We start from the raw sequence: 17,864 nt of genomic DNA on the forward strand, positions 1-17,864 counted from the left end.
TGGAGGAACCTGTCTTATTTGAACCTCAGACATTTCGTTTGGTTTGCTCTTTGTTGTTGAAGTGTGTGGCATCACCATGCCCAGATCAAAAGAGCTCTCTGATGCCTTCAGAAAGAAGAACCTATTTCAGGTTATAGATGCCTACGAGTCTGGGAAGGGATTTAAGATCTCCAAACAATTTGAAATCAATCATTCGACTGTCCAGATGATCATCTACAAGTTGAGAAGATTCCAAACAACTGCCAACTTGTTCAGGCCAGGCCGACCCATCAAGTTCAGCCCGAGAGCAGACTGCAAGATGTTGCAAGAAGTCTCTAAGAACCCCAGAATGTCATCAGGTAGCTCTTGCCACTGTTGATGTCAAAGTGCACGAGTCTACCATTAGAAAGAAGCTGCACAAATTTGATCTACATGGGAGGTGTGCCAGGAGGAAACCTTTACTGTCCAGAAAGAACATCAGGGCAAGACAAAAGTTTGCAAAAGAACACCTCGGCAAAGACCAGCACTTCTGGAACAATGTGCTCTGGACAGATGAGTCAAATGTAGAGCTATTTGGCCACAGTACCAGAAGACATGTTTGGTGAAAACCAAAGATAGCATTTGACCACAAGAACCTGATAACTGTAAAGAATGGTGGTGGTAATATTATGGTTTGGGGCAGTTTTGCTGCATCAGGGCCTGGGCAGCTCACCATCATAGAATCCACTATGAATTCTTCATTTTACCAGAGGGTGCTTGAGGATAATGTGAGGCCATCTGTCGGAAAGTTGAAGCTCAACCGAAGTTGGACTTGCAACAGGACAATGACCCTAAACATGCCAGTAAATCCACCAAGGAATGGCTGAAAAGAAAGAAATGGAGGGTTCTGGAATGGCCAAGTCAAAGCCCGGATCTAAATCCCATCGAGATGTTGTGGGAGGATTTGAAACGAGCTGTGCATGCAAGAAACCCCTCAAACATCGCACAGCTGAAAGAATTCTGCATGGAGGAGTGGGCAAAAATTTCTCCCAGTCGATGTCAGAGACTGGTAGACAGTTATAAGAAACGCTTACTTGAGGTTGTTTCTGCCAAAGGGGCAATACCACCAATTAGAGCCAAGGGTGTACTTACTTTTTCCACATGCGAAATTTGCATTTATGTTTATTTAAATTATAATGGACTACAAAATGTAAATGTTTCATGATATTTGTTGTATTATATCACCTTTATCTACCAATATTGTTGAAATGAAGATCAAATAGCTGTATGTTGAAATATGTTGAAAAGTCAAAACTTTACATGGGGTGTACTTACTTTTTCACGTGACTGTACACCCACTCACTTGCACACTCATTGACTCACACAACTCAATGACTGACTCACACAATGCACTCACTGTCTGCCTCACTGACTCACACTCACTGACTTCTCAATGACTGACTGACTCACTGATTCACTCTGAATGTCTCTTACACCCACTCACTCACTGACTCACTCCATTCACACTGACACACACACACACTGACACACACCCACACACACACACACACACACACACAGACACACACACACACACACACACACACACACACACACACACACACACACACACACACACACACCGATGGATGGACACTGCTCGATCGAAAGGTTTACTGGACTCAGGTCCAGGTGAGCTAAAAACGAGTTTGTTACCTGGTAAAAAGGAAGACAAATTTTAGGAATCCTTTTTAACATCACACGAATGGAGGTGCACGTGGTCATCGTGGGGAGTGACACATTTATTTTATATCAATAAATTATAAAAAAACGGGGAATATCAATTAATTATTTTAATTATAAAAGGAGAAAATATCAATTAATTATCTCATAATTTCTACCTCAAATTCAGTGTTACGTCACATAATGTCGGATATGATTTTACATTGATCATTTCACAGGGAAGGACATGATTATTAGATTCGATGAAACTTGCGTTGTAATGCAAATATACAATGTATTATACAAATGTACAATGTACAATGCAAGTATGCACGTCACGGACGTTGTTACGGATGTTAACTTGTTACATTACGCATACACCGCCTGGTGGGTGATTATGGCCTGCATGGTAATACGGACCTACGGTGGGGATGTACTTCCGGCGTCACTTCCGGGCTGCTCGTGGACCATGGCTTGCATGAACTGACATCGGCTCCGTGTCTTTTTCCACAAGCGGTGAAACAGTGATCGGGTCGGAGCTTCTGAGGAAAAGGTTTGTTCGGAGTTTCTCATTTTATTATTAATACTGAGAAAGATATTCTGTAAAACGATCATTTGAAGCGATTCTTCATAATATTAATAGAGATCGGGCGAACATTGTGATTATGCATATCACGATATGACAAAGAGATTTGGATGGATTATGGCGAAACGAGGGGATGAGATGGGTAGAGACGAAGAAGAAGAAGAAGCTGATTCGATTTAGGTTCAGGTCCGAATCCAGATCCGGTCTATCAGTGGATACAAAACGTTACCTGTTTATCCTGTTGGAGGTTTGTGCGATACCGAGTGACGGTCTACTTTGTTACCTGTGAAACGAATCCTGTTGTTGGCTTCATGGTTAATGTGGCTGGTTTAAGATGCTCGGGTCACGCCGTTAAAATAACAACAGGTAGGTTGAGTCAGCTCGTCTTCCTTTTGAAGTCGGCAAAATGAGCACGAGGCTCCCGGAAACAGGGGGCACTGCATCAGCGGCGCGCGAAACTGGAAGTGGGTTTTTTTTTTGAGGCAACAGGTCTTCGGTCACGTGACATAAATCATCAATTTTCAACATTCACTTAATGTGTATTTATATTTGTATTCTTGGGCAAAATGCCAGGGGCATATAAAAGGCCCCTCTATATGGCATGTGCCATGTGACAAACCATAGAAAAGGCCCCTCTATATGGCAATATGGTATGTGCCATGTGGCAAACCATAGAAAAGGACCCTCTATATGGCAATATGGTACGTGCCATGTGGCAAACCATAGAAAAGGCCCCTCTATATGGTACGTGCCATGTGACAAACCATAGAAAAGGCCCCTCTATATGGCAATATGGTATGTGCCATGTGGCAAACCATATAAAAGGCCCCTCTATATGGTACGTGCCATGTGACAAACCATAGAAAAGGCCCCTCTATATGGCAATATGGTATGTGCCATGTGGCAAACCATAGAAAAGGACCCTCTATATGGCAATATGGTACGTGCCATGTGACAAACCATAGAAAAGGCCCCTCTATATGGTACGTGCCATGTGACAAACCATAGAAAAGGCCCCTCTATATGGCAATATGGTATGTGCCATGTGGCAAACCATATAAAAGGCCCCTCTATATGGTACGTGCCATGTGACAAACCATAGGCATAGAAAAGGCCCCTCTATATGGTAAGTGCCATGTGACAAACCATAGAAAAGGCCCCTCTATATGGCAATATGGTATGTGCCATGTGGCAAACCAAAGAAAAGGCCCCTCTATATGGTACGTGCCATGTGACAAACCATAGGCAGAGAAAAGGCCCCTCTATTTGGTACGTGCCATGTGACAAACCATAGAAAAGAAGGGACATTCAAAAAAAAATTCGTGTACATGCTGGACTACCCTCATGTTAAGAGGAGGAACCAAGTAATGCTCTCGTCTAGAGTCTAGATTAGGTTACAAAGTTCACATAAAGGGGAGCCCTACATCTGGCAAATAAAATACATTCATGTATCACGTCACTTCTTCATGCAGCTGCATGAATCAAATTGGCATTTTCCCCAAGAATTAATGCGAGCAGAACGGACAGCCCGACAAGCCCTCACCACATTGGACTAAATACAAAATAAAAAACAAACTTCTCTGTTTCTTAAAATACACAGTTTTGTCAAAAAGGGTGACTTTTTATTAGAAAGGGGATTCTGGTGTGGGTGTGTGTGTGTGTGTGTGTGTGTGTGTGTGTGTGTGTTAAAATTGGCGTATTATTTATTTATCATTGAAAAAGGAACATATTTCATTTATCACTCATTTTGGGAACTCAAATGGTTGGTGTCATGTTCAAATATGATGTGATGGTCGATAAAATCTGGGGATGATGTCACGGCCGACACATTTTTGCAGGGCTTCGGTACCTCAAAATTTGGCCCAACACAACTGTGTACATTACTCATAATGATGCTGAAAATCAGGTTGAAGAATTAATACGTTTTAAATACGAACCAATTGCATTTTGTTTATCGTTCAAGACTTCATTCAAGACGATATAAAAGATTTGAAAAATAAAGAAGAAAAAAATTATTCAACCCAGATGGGACTGAAACCCACAATCCCCATCTTGAAAGTCTGATGCCTCATCCATGAGAACAATAAAGGGGCGCCAATTTGATTCATACAGCTGCATGAATAAGTAAATCTATTTTATTTGTCAGGTGTAGGGCACCCCTTCATATGAACTTTTCTGGAGCATTACTTGGTTCCTCCGAAGAACACAATGGTTGTCCAGTGTGTATATCAAATTTTTTGGAATGTCCCTACTTTTCTATAGTTTGCCACATGGGACGGACATACCATATAAAGGGGCCTTTTCTATGCCCCTGGGATTTTCCCCAAGAATGCCTCTTCTTGTAACATGTTAGAATGATAAGGTGGTGCAATAGCCGCTGGATAAAATGGTGGTAAATACTGGAATAATTTGGCATTTACACCTTTAAACCTTCAAATTAAATTGAAATACATAATATTCTGTCTGTCTGTGAAACGTCTGTCCAGGGGAGTGGCTACACCCAGTCTGGGAGGGGCTTCAAAAACAAATATCCACCTTTTTTTTTTGTTTTTTTTGTACACAAGATCGAGGCTCGTGAAAGAGCGAACATTAATCACACAAAAAGTGATACCAACACATACAACACAAAATAACGGGAGTGGTAGACAAGATGGGGAGAGATGGGGAGAGAGGGGGAAGGACACAAACAGAACATTTGAGAGCAGGGACATTGAGAGAAATGTGGGAGGGAGAGGGCTTGGGGGGAGGTAGGAGAAGTATAAAACATAGGAACACTGCAAGGACTTCCAGGAAAGAAGTTGGAATTTTAAATAAGTGTATTTGGGGTGAATTAGTGGGGGTAGAAAAGATCAAGGTTTTGGATGGGGGAAGATAAGAGATGGTGGTGAACAGCTGTTTTAAAGATCTGGAGGGAGGAGTAGGATTGAAGGGAGTGGGGGAGCTTGTTCCAGAGGTGGGAGAAAAGGGGAATGAAAGAGTGAAGGTGAGCAGAGAGCCTAGATTTTGGCAGTTTAATCATAAGAGGGTTGCTGGCAGATCTTGTGTGACCTGTGGGAATATTAGAGGGACAGAGCACAGAGAGAGCTGGGGGAGCAAGGCTGGAGAGGAGTCAGTAGAAGACAGAAAGACCACCATCCTGCCTGCGATGAGTGAGTGAAAAGCCATCAGAGTTAGCTTCATCGCAGGAGATTCCAATGATTCTGAAAGCTTTGGTTTCAACAGCGTGAAGCCGAGCTAGCTGTGAGGCAGGAGCACAGGCCCAGAGGGGGTAACGGTATTCCATTGAGCTGCAGATGAAAGCCTTGTATGTGGTGAGGAATCTCAGGTGTGCCAAAGAAGGACTTCGCACGACGGAGGATGCCCAGTCGGCGACTGGCTTTGGAGGCCAGCTTGGAAATGTGGTTTTCCCAAGAACGATCACGGCAGATAGTGAAACCCAAAAGCTTGTGCGACAGAACTTCTTGGAGAGGATTGTTGAGAAAGTAGATGGGAGGGTTTTCCAGTCGGTCTTTTCTGAGAGGCATAGTGAGAGTGTGAGATTTGTCAGGATTGAAAGACATGTTCCACTTGTTTGACCAGTCTGTGATTTCGTCCAGGTCTGCAGAGAGTGAGGAGGCTGCAGACTGCCAATCTGAGGGATGAGGAATGGAGTGGCAGATAGTGGAGTCATCAGCAAAGGGATAGAGAGGATTTTCCAGAGAGACGGAGAGATCATTGATGAAGACCAGGAATAGCACAGGGCCCAGAACACTACCTTGGGGAACTCCAGCTAGAACAGGAGGGGAGATGCGAGAAACGCATTCAGGGCCACACGTTGCCTATGACCAGAGAGGAAATCCGCATGCCATGTGTGGAGATTTCCATGGATACCACAGCACAGTGGTTCTTAACGTTTTTAAAGGTGCCGAACCCTAACGAAACCTACCGAAAACTCGCGGAACCCCTCAAATTTGACCAAAAAATTAAGAAGAATTGCATCTTAATGCATTTTCTGTTCTTCTTTTCGGAAAGCGATCTGGGAAATGCGTGGTTTTGTTTTGGCAAGGGCCACCCTCAAATCATTTTCACATGCAAGCCTACTCCTTTTCTAGGTTTTAATGTCCACCAGTTTCGAAAACGCATGCTCGCAGAGATACGTTGTGACGAACGGCATGAGGATCTCAAGGGCAATTTTAGCGATGTGAGGATACCCTTCCATTTGGTGGCACCAAAACGTTGAGAACGTTGTTGTGCCGAAGAGTCGTTGTTGAGTCTGGCTCTGCTGAATTTTGATGAGGTCGTTGAGGTATTGGTCGTTGACATCTGCCGTTGCAACGTTGAAAGTAAACGGCTGCCGCACCCATGCTGGGTATTGCTCTTGGTCGGGGAAGTGGCCATCGAATAACTTTCCCAGCTGATCTAAGTGCATGGCAATCGCTTGCTTCAGCTCCCCTGGTACAGCAGTGCCTCCAACTTCAGACTCATCTTCGATCCCGCTCACGCACTCGTCCAGTAGCGAAAACTTCGCAAAATTGTCGTTCTCTGTTCGCCGCCTCCACAACGGTAACTTCTTTCGGAAAGCACTCAGCTTTTCTTCAGATTCGATGACATTCTCTCCACCGCCCTGCATCTGGCAATTGAGATGATTGAGTGCATCGAAGATGACAGCCAAGTACGCCAATGCAAGGATGAACTCTGATTCTTGGAAGTGTGTTGCATGGCAATGCTCGTGTTCGCGCAAAAACAGAGCTAATTCTACATGCAAGGCAAAAACACGGCTCACTACCTTCCCTCGTGATAACCATTGAACGTTAGAGTGGTAGAGAAGGACTTCAAATTCATAGCCAATTTCATTGCACAGCTCTTTGAAGATGCGATGATTCAGAGCATGGCTTCGCACGTAATTCACAGTTTCAACGACGATTTTCAGAACATTGGCCAGTTTTGGAGGCAGGGTTTTTTATGCCAGCGCATGTCTGTGCAGGATGCAGTGCATGACGATGATGTGTGGTGCATTGGCCTTCACCAGTGCTCCAATACCAGAGTTGCATCCCAGCATGGCTGGAGCTTCGTCCGAGCAAACTGCAGACACCATGTTCCACGAGAGGCCGTTGCTTCTGAAGAAGTCGTCCACAAGCTTCTTCACATCAACTGCCTCCGTCGTTGTTGTGAGAGGTTTGCAGAACAGAAAGTCTTCCTTGATCTCGTCTCATTTGACATAACGCACAAATATGATTAGCTGGCTCAAATTCGAAACGTCGGTGGTCTCGTCAAGTTGAAGGCTGAATTTTGTCGGGCTTGCGACTAAATCTGCAACTACCTGGGTGAGGATTGCGTCGCTCATGTCATCGATTCTGCATTTAATGGTGTCATTTGAGAGTGGAATGAGAGACAACTTGTTTTCAGCAGCTTTTCCCAGCATGATGTTGGCCATCTTCAATGCGGCCGGTTTGATGAGTGTCTCACCAACAGTGTGCGGTTTGCCCTGCTTTGCGATCAGGTATGCAACTTCATACGACGTGGTGAGGTTCGGTTTGTCAATTGGAACAAAGCCGAGAGTGGGCAAGGTAGCACTTGCATCGAATCTGACTCTCTTCAATTTGAATTCATCCAGCATTGCGTTTTTGGACTGCCCCTCGCCGTCCAGTTTTTTGAAGTGTTCCCGTAGTTTTGCTGTTGCGAAGTTGGAGTTGCTCAACTTGACATTGCAAAGCATGCATTGAGGATGCTGACTTCCGTCCCGTTCCGTCAAACACGTGAACCTGTACCGCACATAATCCTCCGACCACTTCCTTTTTTTGCTCGACATACTGCAAAAAAAAAAGAAAGTAAAAACTGATCTTAATTGAGTTCGGGCAAATAATTATATGACAAAAATTAAAAAAAGGAACATGCTTAAATATAATCAGTACCCCTCTGAAAACTGAGAATTTTTAACGAAGAAAACATAACTTCTAGTTACGATGACGCGATTTATTATCTACTCAACTCTGTCACCTCAAATCCCATTATAATATTAAAAAGAAAACTGTGAATTGTTAGTTTTGAATTGCGACCAAAGGAGTTATATCACCTCCACCTAATTTTCTGAGGAATTCAATCATATTTTATAATCACCATCCACTTTTGACTTTAATATAACTCTGAACCCACCCTGCATATCCACAAACATTTCCAACTTACTTTTCAATTAATCAGTAACTCCAAAGTAAGGCGCGACCAATGACGCACGGCACATGGCAAGCTAATCGAGGCTATTCACTGGAATTTCCGAACACCTGCAAAGTCCAAAATCCAGTAAGTAAGTAAGCAAGTAAGCACCATCAACAGAATAATTAGCAAGTTGCTCATTGCTTCAACTTACTACAGTCAGTGTGAAACAACTTATCTTAAACACAGACCAGAGAAACCATGAATGGGATGGGTATACAATTACAAATAACATTTCCATTCGTTCGTAACATACATAGCAAAATAATAATAATATTAATAATAAGCGTAATTACACTTAGATTCAAAAGTGATACAAAACTAGAAACAAAAAAAAACAAATTGGAATGCTTTTCGGAGGACCTCCGCCGAACCCCTGAGACTGGCTCACTGAACCCCTGGGGTTCGGTCGAACCAAGGTTAAGAACCACGGGAGTAGTTAATGCATGCTATGGTCTCCTTGAAAGGCAGTGACAACAGAACCAAGAGATAAGTTTAAATTATGATTAGATAGGTACCTGGAAGCTTTAGACTTAGAGATAGAAGAGTATCAGGATATTGGCAAGACTTTTGTGACTTGAGTAGGGATTGGGTGATTGTGTGCATCTGAGTGAAGTGGAGTGACGTGTCTGTGGGAGGTCTCGTCAAGGGATTGTGTGTGTTTGATGTTGTGTGTTTGTCATCCAAGAACAGCCATCGCCCAAACCTATCCCCTCCCACATTGCTCCCCTGCCCCCAACCACCTCTGAAAAAATAACACAAAATATTGCTTTTTCCCTTTTTTTATTGAAACAATTAAAATAATTGTATTTCCCCATTTGTATTTGACGCGCTTGGTATATCCCTGGTTGTGCCACATCATCTCAGGCACATGTCTCCCCTCATTCCCCAAATGAAATTGCATCGTTTTGGCAGATAATCTTGGTCTGGTGTTGGTGTGGTGCAGCATAATGAGCCGAATGGACTCCTAGTTTACTCGGGTTTATTTTTGTTTCTGTATATAAAAACTCACATTCATTAGATGCTGATTGATAAGAAAACTTACAAAATGGGACACGACGGGTGAACAAACTGTGCAAAAGCCCGCATTTATTGGATAATAATTGATTGGATTGTCAACGGAAATAACTCACAAAAATTCCAAACAGAGGAAAGAAAATAACATGTATAACTTTTCTGTGATTAACATAAGCATTGTATCCTTGGCAGGTTATCCGTGAAATGGAGAGCTTCTTCGAATGGCTCAAGTCCCGAGGCCTGAGAGCAGAAACAGCCCAAGCAGTGATAGATAAGCTTGGAATTGAGAATCGGAAGGTTATTCGGGCTTGCACTGAGTCGGATGCATTGCGAACCGAGATCCTCTCTCTCTCAAAAGAGAAATTACAATTTGCAATGTATGCTGACTTCTGTAAATTTATGAATTCTTTTTCAAAGCTGCAAGATGTCCAGATTGCTGGTTCTTCTCTTTTGGGAAGCATTTTCGTCAACTTGGAGAATGTTATTCGGGAACTTTCCAGTTTGTGTGAAAAGATTTTCGGATCCCAAAATGTGCACCGGGACAACATTTCTGGGTTCTCTGGAATCGAGTTCAGTGATGTCTGCAGCCTCTGCTCTCAGCATGAATCATCAAGACCCATGTCTGGTATGTGACTGTTTTAATATGGCATCGCATGTCAACAAATATCTTGATCTTCTACCATTGTTTTTTGTGTTCTTTTAACTTGCATAATCTCTATTGGTACAGTTTTGTATTGTCTAATATGAATGGGTTTTTGATGTGGGATACAAGTTAACGATATACGTACTTTTTAGCTCAACTGGACCATATTTCCGGGGAGCTTATGGGATGGCGCGTCGTCAGTCCGTCCGAAAACGTACAACCTCTTCTCCAAAACTGTTGATGGGATTGTGACCAAACTTGGCGAAGATTATATTTTCTTTGTTGGAACCCAAGTTTGTTCACGGCTTTAAAAAAATGGTGGTTTCAGGGAGTCTACCGGGGGTCAAAGAGGGTCCAGGTTTGACCCAACTCAGCCCCCCAAATTAGAACTACACAAATGATTTCGATGAAACTTGATCACATCCTTCATCACCCGTGATGTACCAAAGTTTGTTCAAGCCCTGAAGTGCTTACTTCTCCTAATGATAAAGCCAACCGCTTTGCTGAGCATTTTGCTGCAAACTCCACACTTGAAGACCACAGACAAACATTGCCTGTTTGTCCTTCCCATATTTATACCAGGCTTTCCACTATCATCAGCACACCCAGGTAAGTAGCTAAGATTATTCAAAGGCCTGACATTCGAAAATCTACTGCATCAGATAGAATCCTGACAATTGCTTTGTAGATGTGTTCACTTGAACTATCTTCTGTTCTCTCAAAACTCTATTGCTTGTGCATGTCAAAGTATGTATTTCCACTTAGCTGGAAGCAGGCTTCTGTCGTCCCTGTCTTTAAAGACTCCGGTGAGTAATCAGATCCTTCTAACTATCGGCCTGTTAGCCTTCTACCCATTATGACCAAAGTCTTTGAGTCCTTGATAGAATAGAACAACTTATGACTCCTCTGGAGACCCACAACCTCCAATCTGATGGTTCAGTATGGCTTTAGACAGTCAAGGTCTACTGGTGATGTTCCATCCTGAATCACTGAATAAGTGAATGGAGCTTTGGATAATTGTGGAAAAACCAGGGCTGTTGCTCTCGACATCTCAAAGGCTAAAATAATCTGGCATTTCTTTAAAATTGCTTAAGACAATCACTGACTTCATTCTAAATTGCCAAATATCTGTGGTACATGAGGGACAGTAATCCCCTTTCCGTAATACGACTCTGAGTCCTCAGGTGTCTGTCTGTCTGTGTTGGGTCCAATATTGTTCATGTTATTTATCAATGATCTGCCTGATTGTATCTTTCTCAATTAAGCATTTACACAGACGACTCAACAGATGGACTCAACAGGTGGACCCAGATGGAATTAAAGGAAGATGGAAGAGATATATGGAAATACTGTTGAATGCAGAGAATGAATGGGATGGTAACATAGAGAGTAACCCAGTTTTAGGACCGGCAGAGAAGATAACCGAGAAGGAAGTTGAGGAAGCGATAAAAGCAATGAAGAGACGAAAAGCGGGAGGGCAAACAAGAGTTGTGGGAGATATGTTGAAGGCAGCGGGAAATTGGGGTGTGAAGAGAATGACAGAGATCTGTAATCTGGTGGTGAAAGAAGGCCGCATTCCAGTGGATTGGGAACTGAGTACCTTCGTCCCTCTATACAAGGGGAAAGGTGGTCTGTGGCTCGTATTGAGCGAAAAAGTTATTGGAGCATGGAATGAAGGTATTGGAAAGGGTGTCGGAGAGGAGGATAAGGAAGAAAGTGAAGATTGATGAAATGCAGTTTGGATTTATGCCAGGAAGAGGAATGACAGACGTGCTTTTTATTGTGAGGCAGTTGCAGGAGAAGTATACGGAGAAGAGGAAGAAGTTGTTTCTTGGGTTTGTTGATCTGGAGAAAGCATTCGATAAGATTCCACGTGAAGTAGTGACATAGATATTGAGGAAGTGAGGAGTGGAGGAATGGTTGATAAGAGTAGTGATGGCAATGTACAAAAGAGCGCGCACAGCTGTAAGGACGAAGGACAGGAACAGTGGTGAGTTTGAGGTAAAGGTGGGAGTGCATCAGGGGTCGGTACTAAGTCCACTACTATTTGTAGCTATGATGGAGGTGCCGCCTCGGAACGTAAAGGAGGGCTTACCATCAGAGTTCTTGTTTGCAGATGATCTGGTGTTGATTGCAGAAAGTATGGATGGACTGAAGGAGAAGATGAACAAGTGGAAGGAATGTATGCAGACAAAAGGTCTGAAGGTGAATATCGGAAAAACGAAGGTGATGGCAAGGGGTAAAGCATGTGGTGAGCTGGAAAGAACTGGGAAGTGGCCGTGTGCTGTTTGCAGGAAGGGTGTCGGAGTGAATTCCATTCAATGTACAATGTGCGCTGGGAGGGTTCATCAAAAATGTAGTGGTTTTGAGAGGGTCATTAACAAGTGTGGCAGCTACATTCAAGTGTAAGGTGTGCACAGATGGAGCTGCACATGGAGGAAATGTTGAGTTGGATCTTGGAGATGGCATGAAGCTGGAAGGTGTGAAAACATTTTGTTACCTAGGAGACATGCTGAATGGAGAAGGTGGATCAGACTCGGCAATGGTTGCTGGAGTGAGATGTGCAAGGAAGAAGTTTTGGGAACTGAGTGGTGTGCTGACGAGAACGGGAGTGTCGTTGAAGCTGAAGGGAAAGGTGTATGCTGCATGTGTGAGAAGTGTTATGATTTATGGGAGCGAGACAAGGGTAATGAACGTAGAGCAGCGACAAAGGTTGGAAAGGGTGGAAATGTGAATGGTTCAGTGGATGTGTGGAGTATCGTTGAGAGAGAGGAAGAGAAATGATGAATTGCGAAAGATGATGGGAATAGAGCCTGTGATGGATGCTGTGAAGAGAAACAGTTTGGGATGGTTTGGTCATGTGTTGAGGAAGGATGAAAGTGACTGGTTGAGAAGAGTGATGGAAATGAATGTAGAAGGAAGTCGAGCACGGGGAAGACCGAGAAAGACTTGGCTAAAGATGGTTGAAGAAGAAATGCGGGCAAGGGGGTTAACAAGGGGAGATGCAGAAAATAGGGCAAAATGGAGAAGATTGTCATGGGGAGCGCAAGGCTAACCCCCGCTCTTGCAGGGAAAATGGCCTTAAAATGCCTGTTGTTGTTGTTGTTGTTGTTGTTGTAATAAACACGATATACTACCTACTCAGGAACCTTGTCTCCTACCCATGAGCAGTTGCGTCGAGAGCCAGCATGGGCCCCGAGGCAAATAACCTCGGGCCCCCACCCACACTTTTTTTTTTCTTTTTCTTTTTGTATACAAGATCGATGCTCGCGAAAGAGCTAAGATGAATCACACAAAAAGTCAAACCGACACATAAAACACAAAAATAAGGGGAGCTGTAGACAAGTTGGGGAGAGAGGGGGAAGGACACAAGCACAACATTTGAGAGCAGGGACATCGGGAGAAATGTGGGAGGGCGAGGGCTTGGGGGGAGGTGGGAGAGGTATAAAACACATGAACACTGCAAGGACTTCCAGGAAAGAAGTTGGAATTTCAAAAAAAGTGTATCTGGGGTGAATTAGCAGGGGTAGAAAAGATCAAGGTTTTGGATGGTGGAATATAAGAGATAGTGGTGAGCAGCTGTTTTAAAGACCTGGAGGGAGGAGTGGGATTGAAGGGAGTGGGGGAGTTTGTTCCAGAGGTGGGAGAAAAGGGGAATGAAAGAGTGAAGGTGAGCAGAGATCCTAGATTTTGGCAGTTTAACCATAAGAGGGTTGCTGGCAGATCTTGTGTGAACTGTGGGAATATTAGGGGGACAGAGCACAGAGAGAGCTGGGGGAGCAAGGCCGGAGAGGAGTCGGTAAAAGACAGAAAGACCAGCAACCTGCCTGCGGTGAGTGAGTGAAAGGCCCTCGGAGTTATCTTAATCGCAGGAGATTCCAATGATTCTGAAAGCTTTGGTTTCAACATCATGAAGCCGAGCTAGGTGTGAGGCAGGAGCAGCAGCCCAGATCGGGGAACAGTATTCCATTGAGCTGCGGATGAAAGCCTTGTATGTGGTGAGGAGCTCAGGTGTGCCAAGGAAGGACTTCGCACGACGGAGGATACCCAGTCGGCGACTGGCTTTGGAGGCCAGCTTGGAAATGTGGTTTTCCCAAGAAAGACATGGCAGATAGTGAGACCCAAAAGCTTGAGCGACAGAACTTCTTGGAGAGGATTGTTGAGAAAGTAGATGGGAGGGTTTTCCAGTCGGTCCTTTCGGAGAGACATCGTAAGAGTGTGAGATTTGTCAGCATTGAAAGACATGTTCCACTTGTTTGACCAGCCTGTGATTTTGTCCAGGTCTGCAGAGAGTGAGGAGGCTGCAGACTGCCGATCTGAGGGATGAGGAATGGAGCGGCAGAGAGTAGAGTCATCAGCAAAGAGATAGAGAGGATTTTCCAGAGAGTCGGAGAGATCATTGATGAAGACCAGAAATAGCACAGGGCCCAGTACACTACCTTGGGGAACTCCAGCCAGAACAGGAAGGGGAGATGAGAGAAACCCATTCAGTGCCACACGTTGCCTATGACCAGAGAGGAAGTCTGCAAGCCATGAGTGGAGATTTCCATGGATACCATAGGAGGAGAGTTTGGTGAGCAGAGCTGGGTGCCAGACCATATCGAAGGCACGTGATATGTCAAGTGAGACAGCTCTGATTTCCTGTTTGGCATTGAGGACCTCTATCCATTGTTGAGACAGCAGAAGCAACATGTCCAGAGTAGAATGACCTGGTCTGAATCCAAATTGATGATCGGAGATCAAGCCATTGGAGAAGAAGAAGGATTTGATATCCGAAGCAAGATTCCATGGCTGCTGATAATTGGGAGCAGGCTGATTGGTCTGTCGTTGCAAGGATCTGTTTTTGCACCTTTTTGTGTAATGCCGTAATGTTTGCTGATTTCCAAGATGCTGGCAGATGACCTTGAGCAAAAGAGAGGGTGAAAAGAACAGAGAGAGGGTGAAATAGAGAGTGGCAGAGCAGGATTTTAGGACCCGTGGGCTGATGCCGTCTGGTCCAGTTGCAGAATCAGAGTCGAGGTTTTACGAAAACTTCTCCACCTTGTCAGGAGAGGACACAGAGTCCAGGAGCAGTTGGGTTCGACTGGGAAAGGTGGGAATAAAGAGAGTTGGGTTTGGGACACAAGATTTTGAGGCAAACACAGAGTTGAGGCATTCGGCTTTGTCACTTGCGGTGTCAACTGTGTAGCCATTTGAGGTGAGGGAGGGGATGGAGGGGGAACAACAAACACCAGAAACGGATTTGACCAGATGCCACCAGGATTTGGAGGAAGGAGACAGGTTTGAGAGTTCATTCTTGAGTGTGGAGAGATAGTGTTTCCTGGCACTCCTGAGGGTCGACACACACTAGTTACGAGCTTGGTGGAAAGAACTGAGATTGCCTTCAGTTGGATTTGCCTTCCAAGAGGCAAAGGCAATTTGTTTCAGGGCACCTGCTTCACCACAAGATTCAGTGTACCATGGACGGGAGGAAGGGTAAGACAACTGAAGATGAGATGGGATAAATCTGTGCATGAGAGAGAGAGCAGTTTGCTTTGGAAGAATTCCCAGGAAGAATTGATGTCAGAGGCAGTAGAGATGGGAGACCAGTCCAGATGATTGATGGCTGCTTGCTGACCGTGCCAGTCAGCCTGAGTGAAATGCCGGATTCGTTGGCGCTGAGGAGGCTCTCTGAGAATGGCCAGAGAGATGTCCACTTTAACAAGCACATGATCAGGAGAGCAGCAGACATTTGCAGGGAAGTTTGTCATAACCAAGTCCAGAAGAGAAGATACTCCATTGACTGCGATCCAGGTCAGGAAATTGACAGATTGTGTCAGTCCCAATGAGTCGCATTAGTCCTTTGCTGAAGTGCCATGGCTGGTGAGAGAGGAACCCGCACCCAGCCAGGTGGCATTATGACAGTTGAACTCGTCACATATGAGGAAGAGAGAGTTTGGATGAGTTTGTAGAAGTTGGTCCACGTTGTCCAACTGCGAAATGTAAATGGAGTCTTCACTGTTTGGAGGATGGTACAGAACACATACGAACAAAAGGTGGGAGCGGAGAGGAAGCCGTAGCCAGAGGTACTCCTGGGGGTGGGGTGGAGGGCGGGCAGTGCAAGGAGAGTGAGGAAGAGAGTTTTTATTTAAAAAAATAGCCACCCCACCACCAGTACGAGGCTCAGGTCTATCATACCGGAGGAGGGAATAACCAGGAAGGGATATTAAGGAATCAGAGACATCTTGAAGGAGGAAAGTTTCTGTTAAGCAGATGAAGTCTGTTTTGTCAGAAGCAACCTGAATGGAGAGATCAATCAGGTTAGAGTGAAGGCCCCGGATGTTTGAGGTCCATACCGTTAATGAGGAGAGAGGAGGAGCATGGGGTGCAGGACAGGGGAGGGGAGGGTTAAGTAGTATATAAATGTTGCTCCTAGGACACTCTCATTTTCCCATTGACTTACATGTTAATTTTCCTCTCCCCTCATTTACCCTAAACACCCCTATTTCTCTCACCCTCATTTTCCCATTGACTTGCATGTTAATTTCTCTCACACCCTGATCTTTACGAACCTTTTGGCCTTTTACTCTCATTTCCCAAAACACCTTTTCTCTCACCCTGTTCTTTACAAACCTATCCTTAATGTTGTTTATTAGACCACTCAAACAATGATCCTTCTCCCCTTATGAACCTCTATTTCTCCCACCCTAATCTTTACGAACCTTTTGACTATAGCACCTATCCTTAATGTTGTTCATTAGACCACTCAAACAACGACCCTACAAATATTTGTTTGTGTGGGAAATAATTTAATTCTCGTGCAACTCTCCTCGCCATCTAAAACATTAACAAAGTATATGTTTGAGAGTGGTTCTTTCTCAAGATATTTTAACTGAGCTCTGATAAAATGATAAACCTCCCTCAATGTTCTTGTCTGAGCGCCTCCAGTGCCACACACCATTTTAAAATTAAAGTCTCTCTTTTCCTGACAACCATCAAAGTTTTCCGTCCGCTCAAAAATATTTCCATCTTTTTTACCCATCTCACCGGTATTTAAATTAATTATATTATTTGTTTTGTGAACTTTTTTACCAGTTGCCTTTTCAATGTCTTCTTTGATATTTTTCACATTCGTTATGTTTACCATTGATATACCAAGGTTGATTGCACCTCCACTCTTTAGTCTGGTTGATACTTGGTTCTATCATTTATATAATAGTGAAAAAGGCGGCGGTAGCCCGTTAAAAATCCCTAACCCCATTATCTTATCACCTATATATATATATCTTATCACTAATATATCTTATCACTTGTATATATCTTATCACTTATATATATATAATCACTTATATATCGAATCAGTAATCACTTATATATATATATATCTTATCACTTATATTAGTCAGGTGGCTTTGCAACAATTTTTAGGCGTAATGTTACAAGCCGGACAAAAGTCCCAAATTTGGTATGGAGCTTCGTTTGGACCTATCAATTGATTTTAGCCAAGGAGCCATCCTGACCGTTTCAGATTTTCCAAGATGGCGGCCAAAATTCAAAATGCCACCAGCAAAACTGAAATATCATATATCTCTGGCTGTAGAAGTCACAGATAGACAAATGAGGTATCAAATCAGGGGTTTTTGAGATCAGTGAAACTGATTCAGGGAAAGGTACATTTCATATGTCACTTATTTTCAAGATGGCGTCCAAAATCCAATATGGCCACCAAGGAAAATCATACTATAATGCAAGGACTTCAAAAGTTTGTTT

At 43.8% G+C, this 17,864-nt stretch overlaps 1 protein-coding gene across 1 annotated transcript in view; it reads left to right on the forward strand.

Annotated features, from left to right (window-relative positions):
• Nucleotides 1-2,139: 2,139 nt before the first annotated feature.
• LOC137419055 (uncharacterized) overlaps nt 2,140-17,864 on the forward strand; it is a 67,723-nt gene continuing 51,998 nt past the window's right edge. The window contains exons 1-2 of the mRNA XM_078766802.1: nt 2,140-2,233; nt 9,665-10,097. Of these exons, the coding sequence (XP_078622928.1) occupies nt 9,677-10,097 (421 nt within the window). The 5' untranslated portion in view covers nt 2,140-2,233; nt 9,665-9,676. The remainder of the gene's footprint in view (nt 2,234-9,664; nt 10,098-17,864) is intronic.

This window comes from Myxine glutinosa, chromosome 1, assembly GCF_964187855.1.
Source record: "Myxine glutinosa chromosome 1, kmMyxGlut1.1, whole genome shotgun sequence".
Lineage (NCBI taxonomy): Eukaryota > Metazoa > Chordata > Myxini > Myxiniformes > Myxinidae > Myxine > Myxine glutinosa.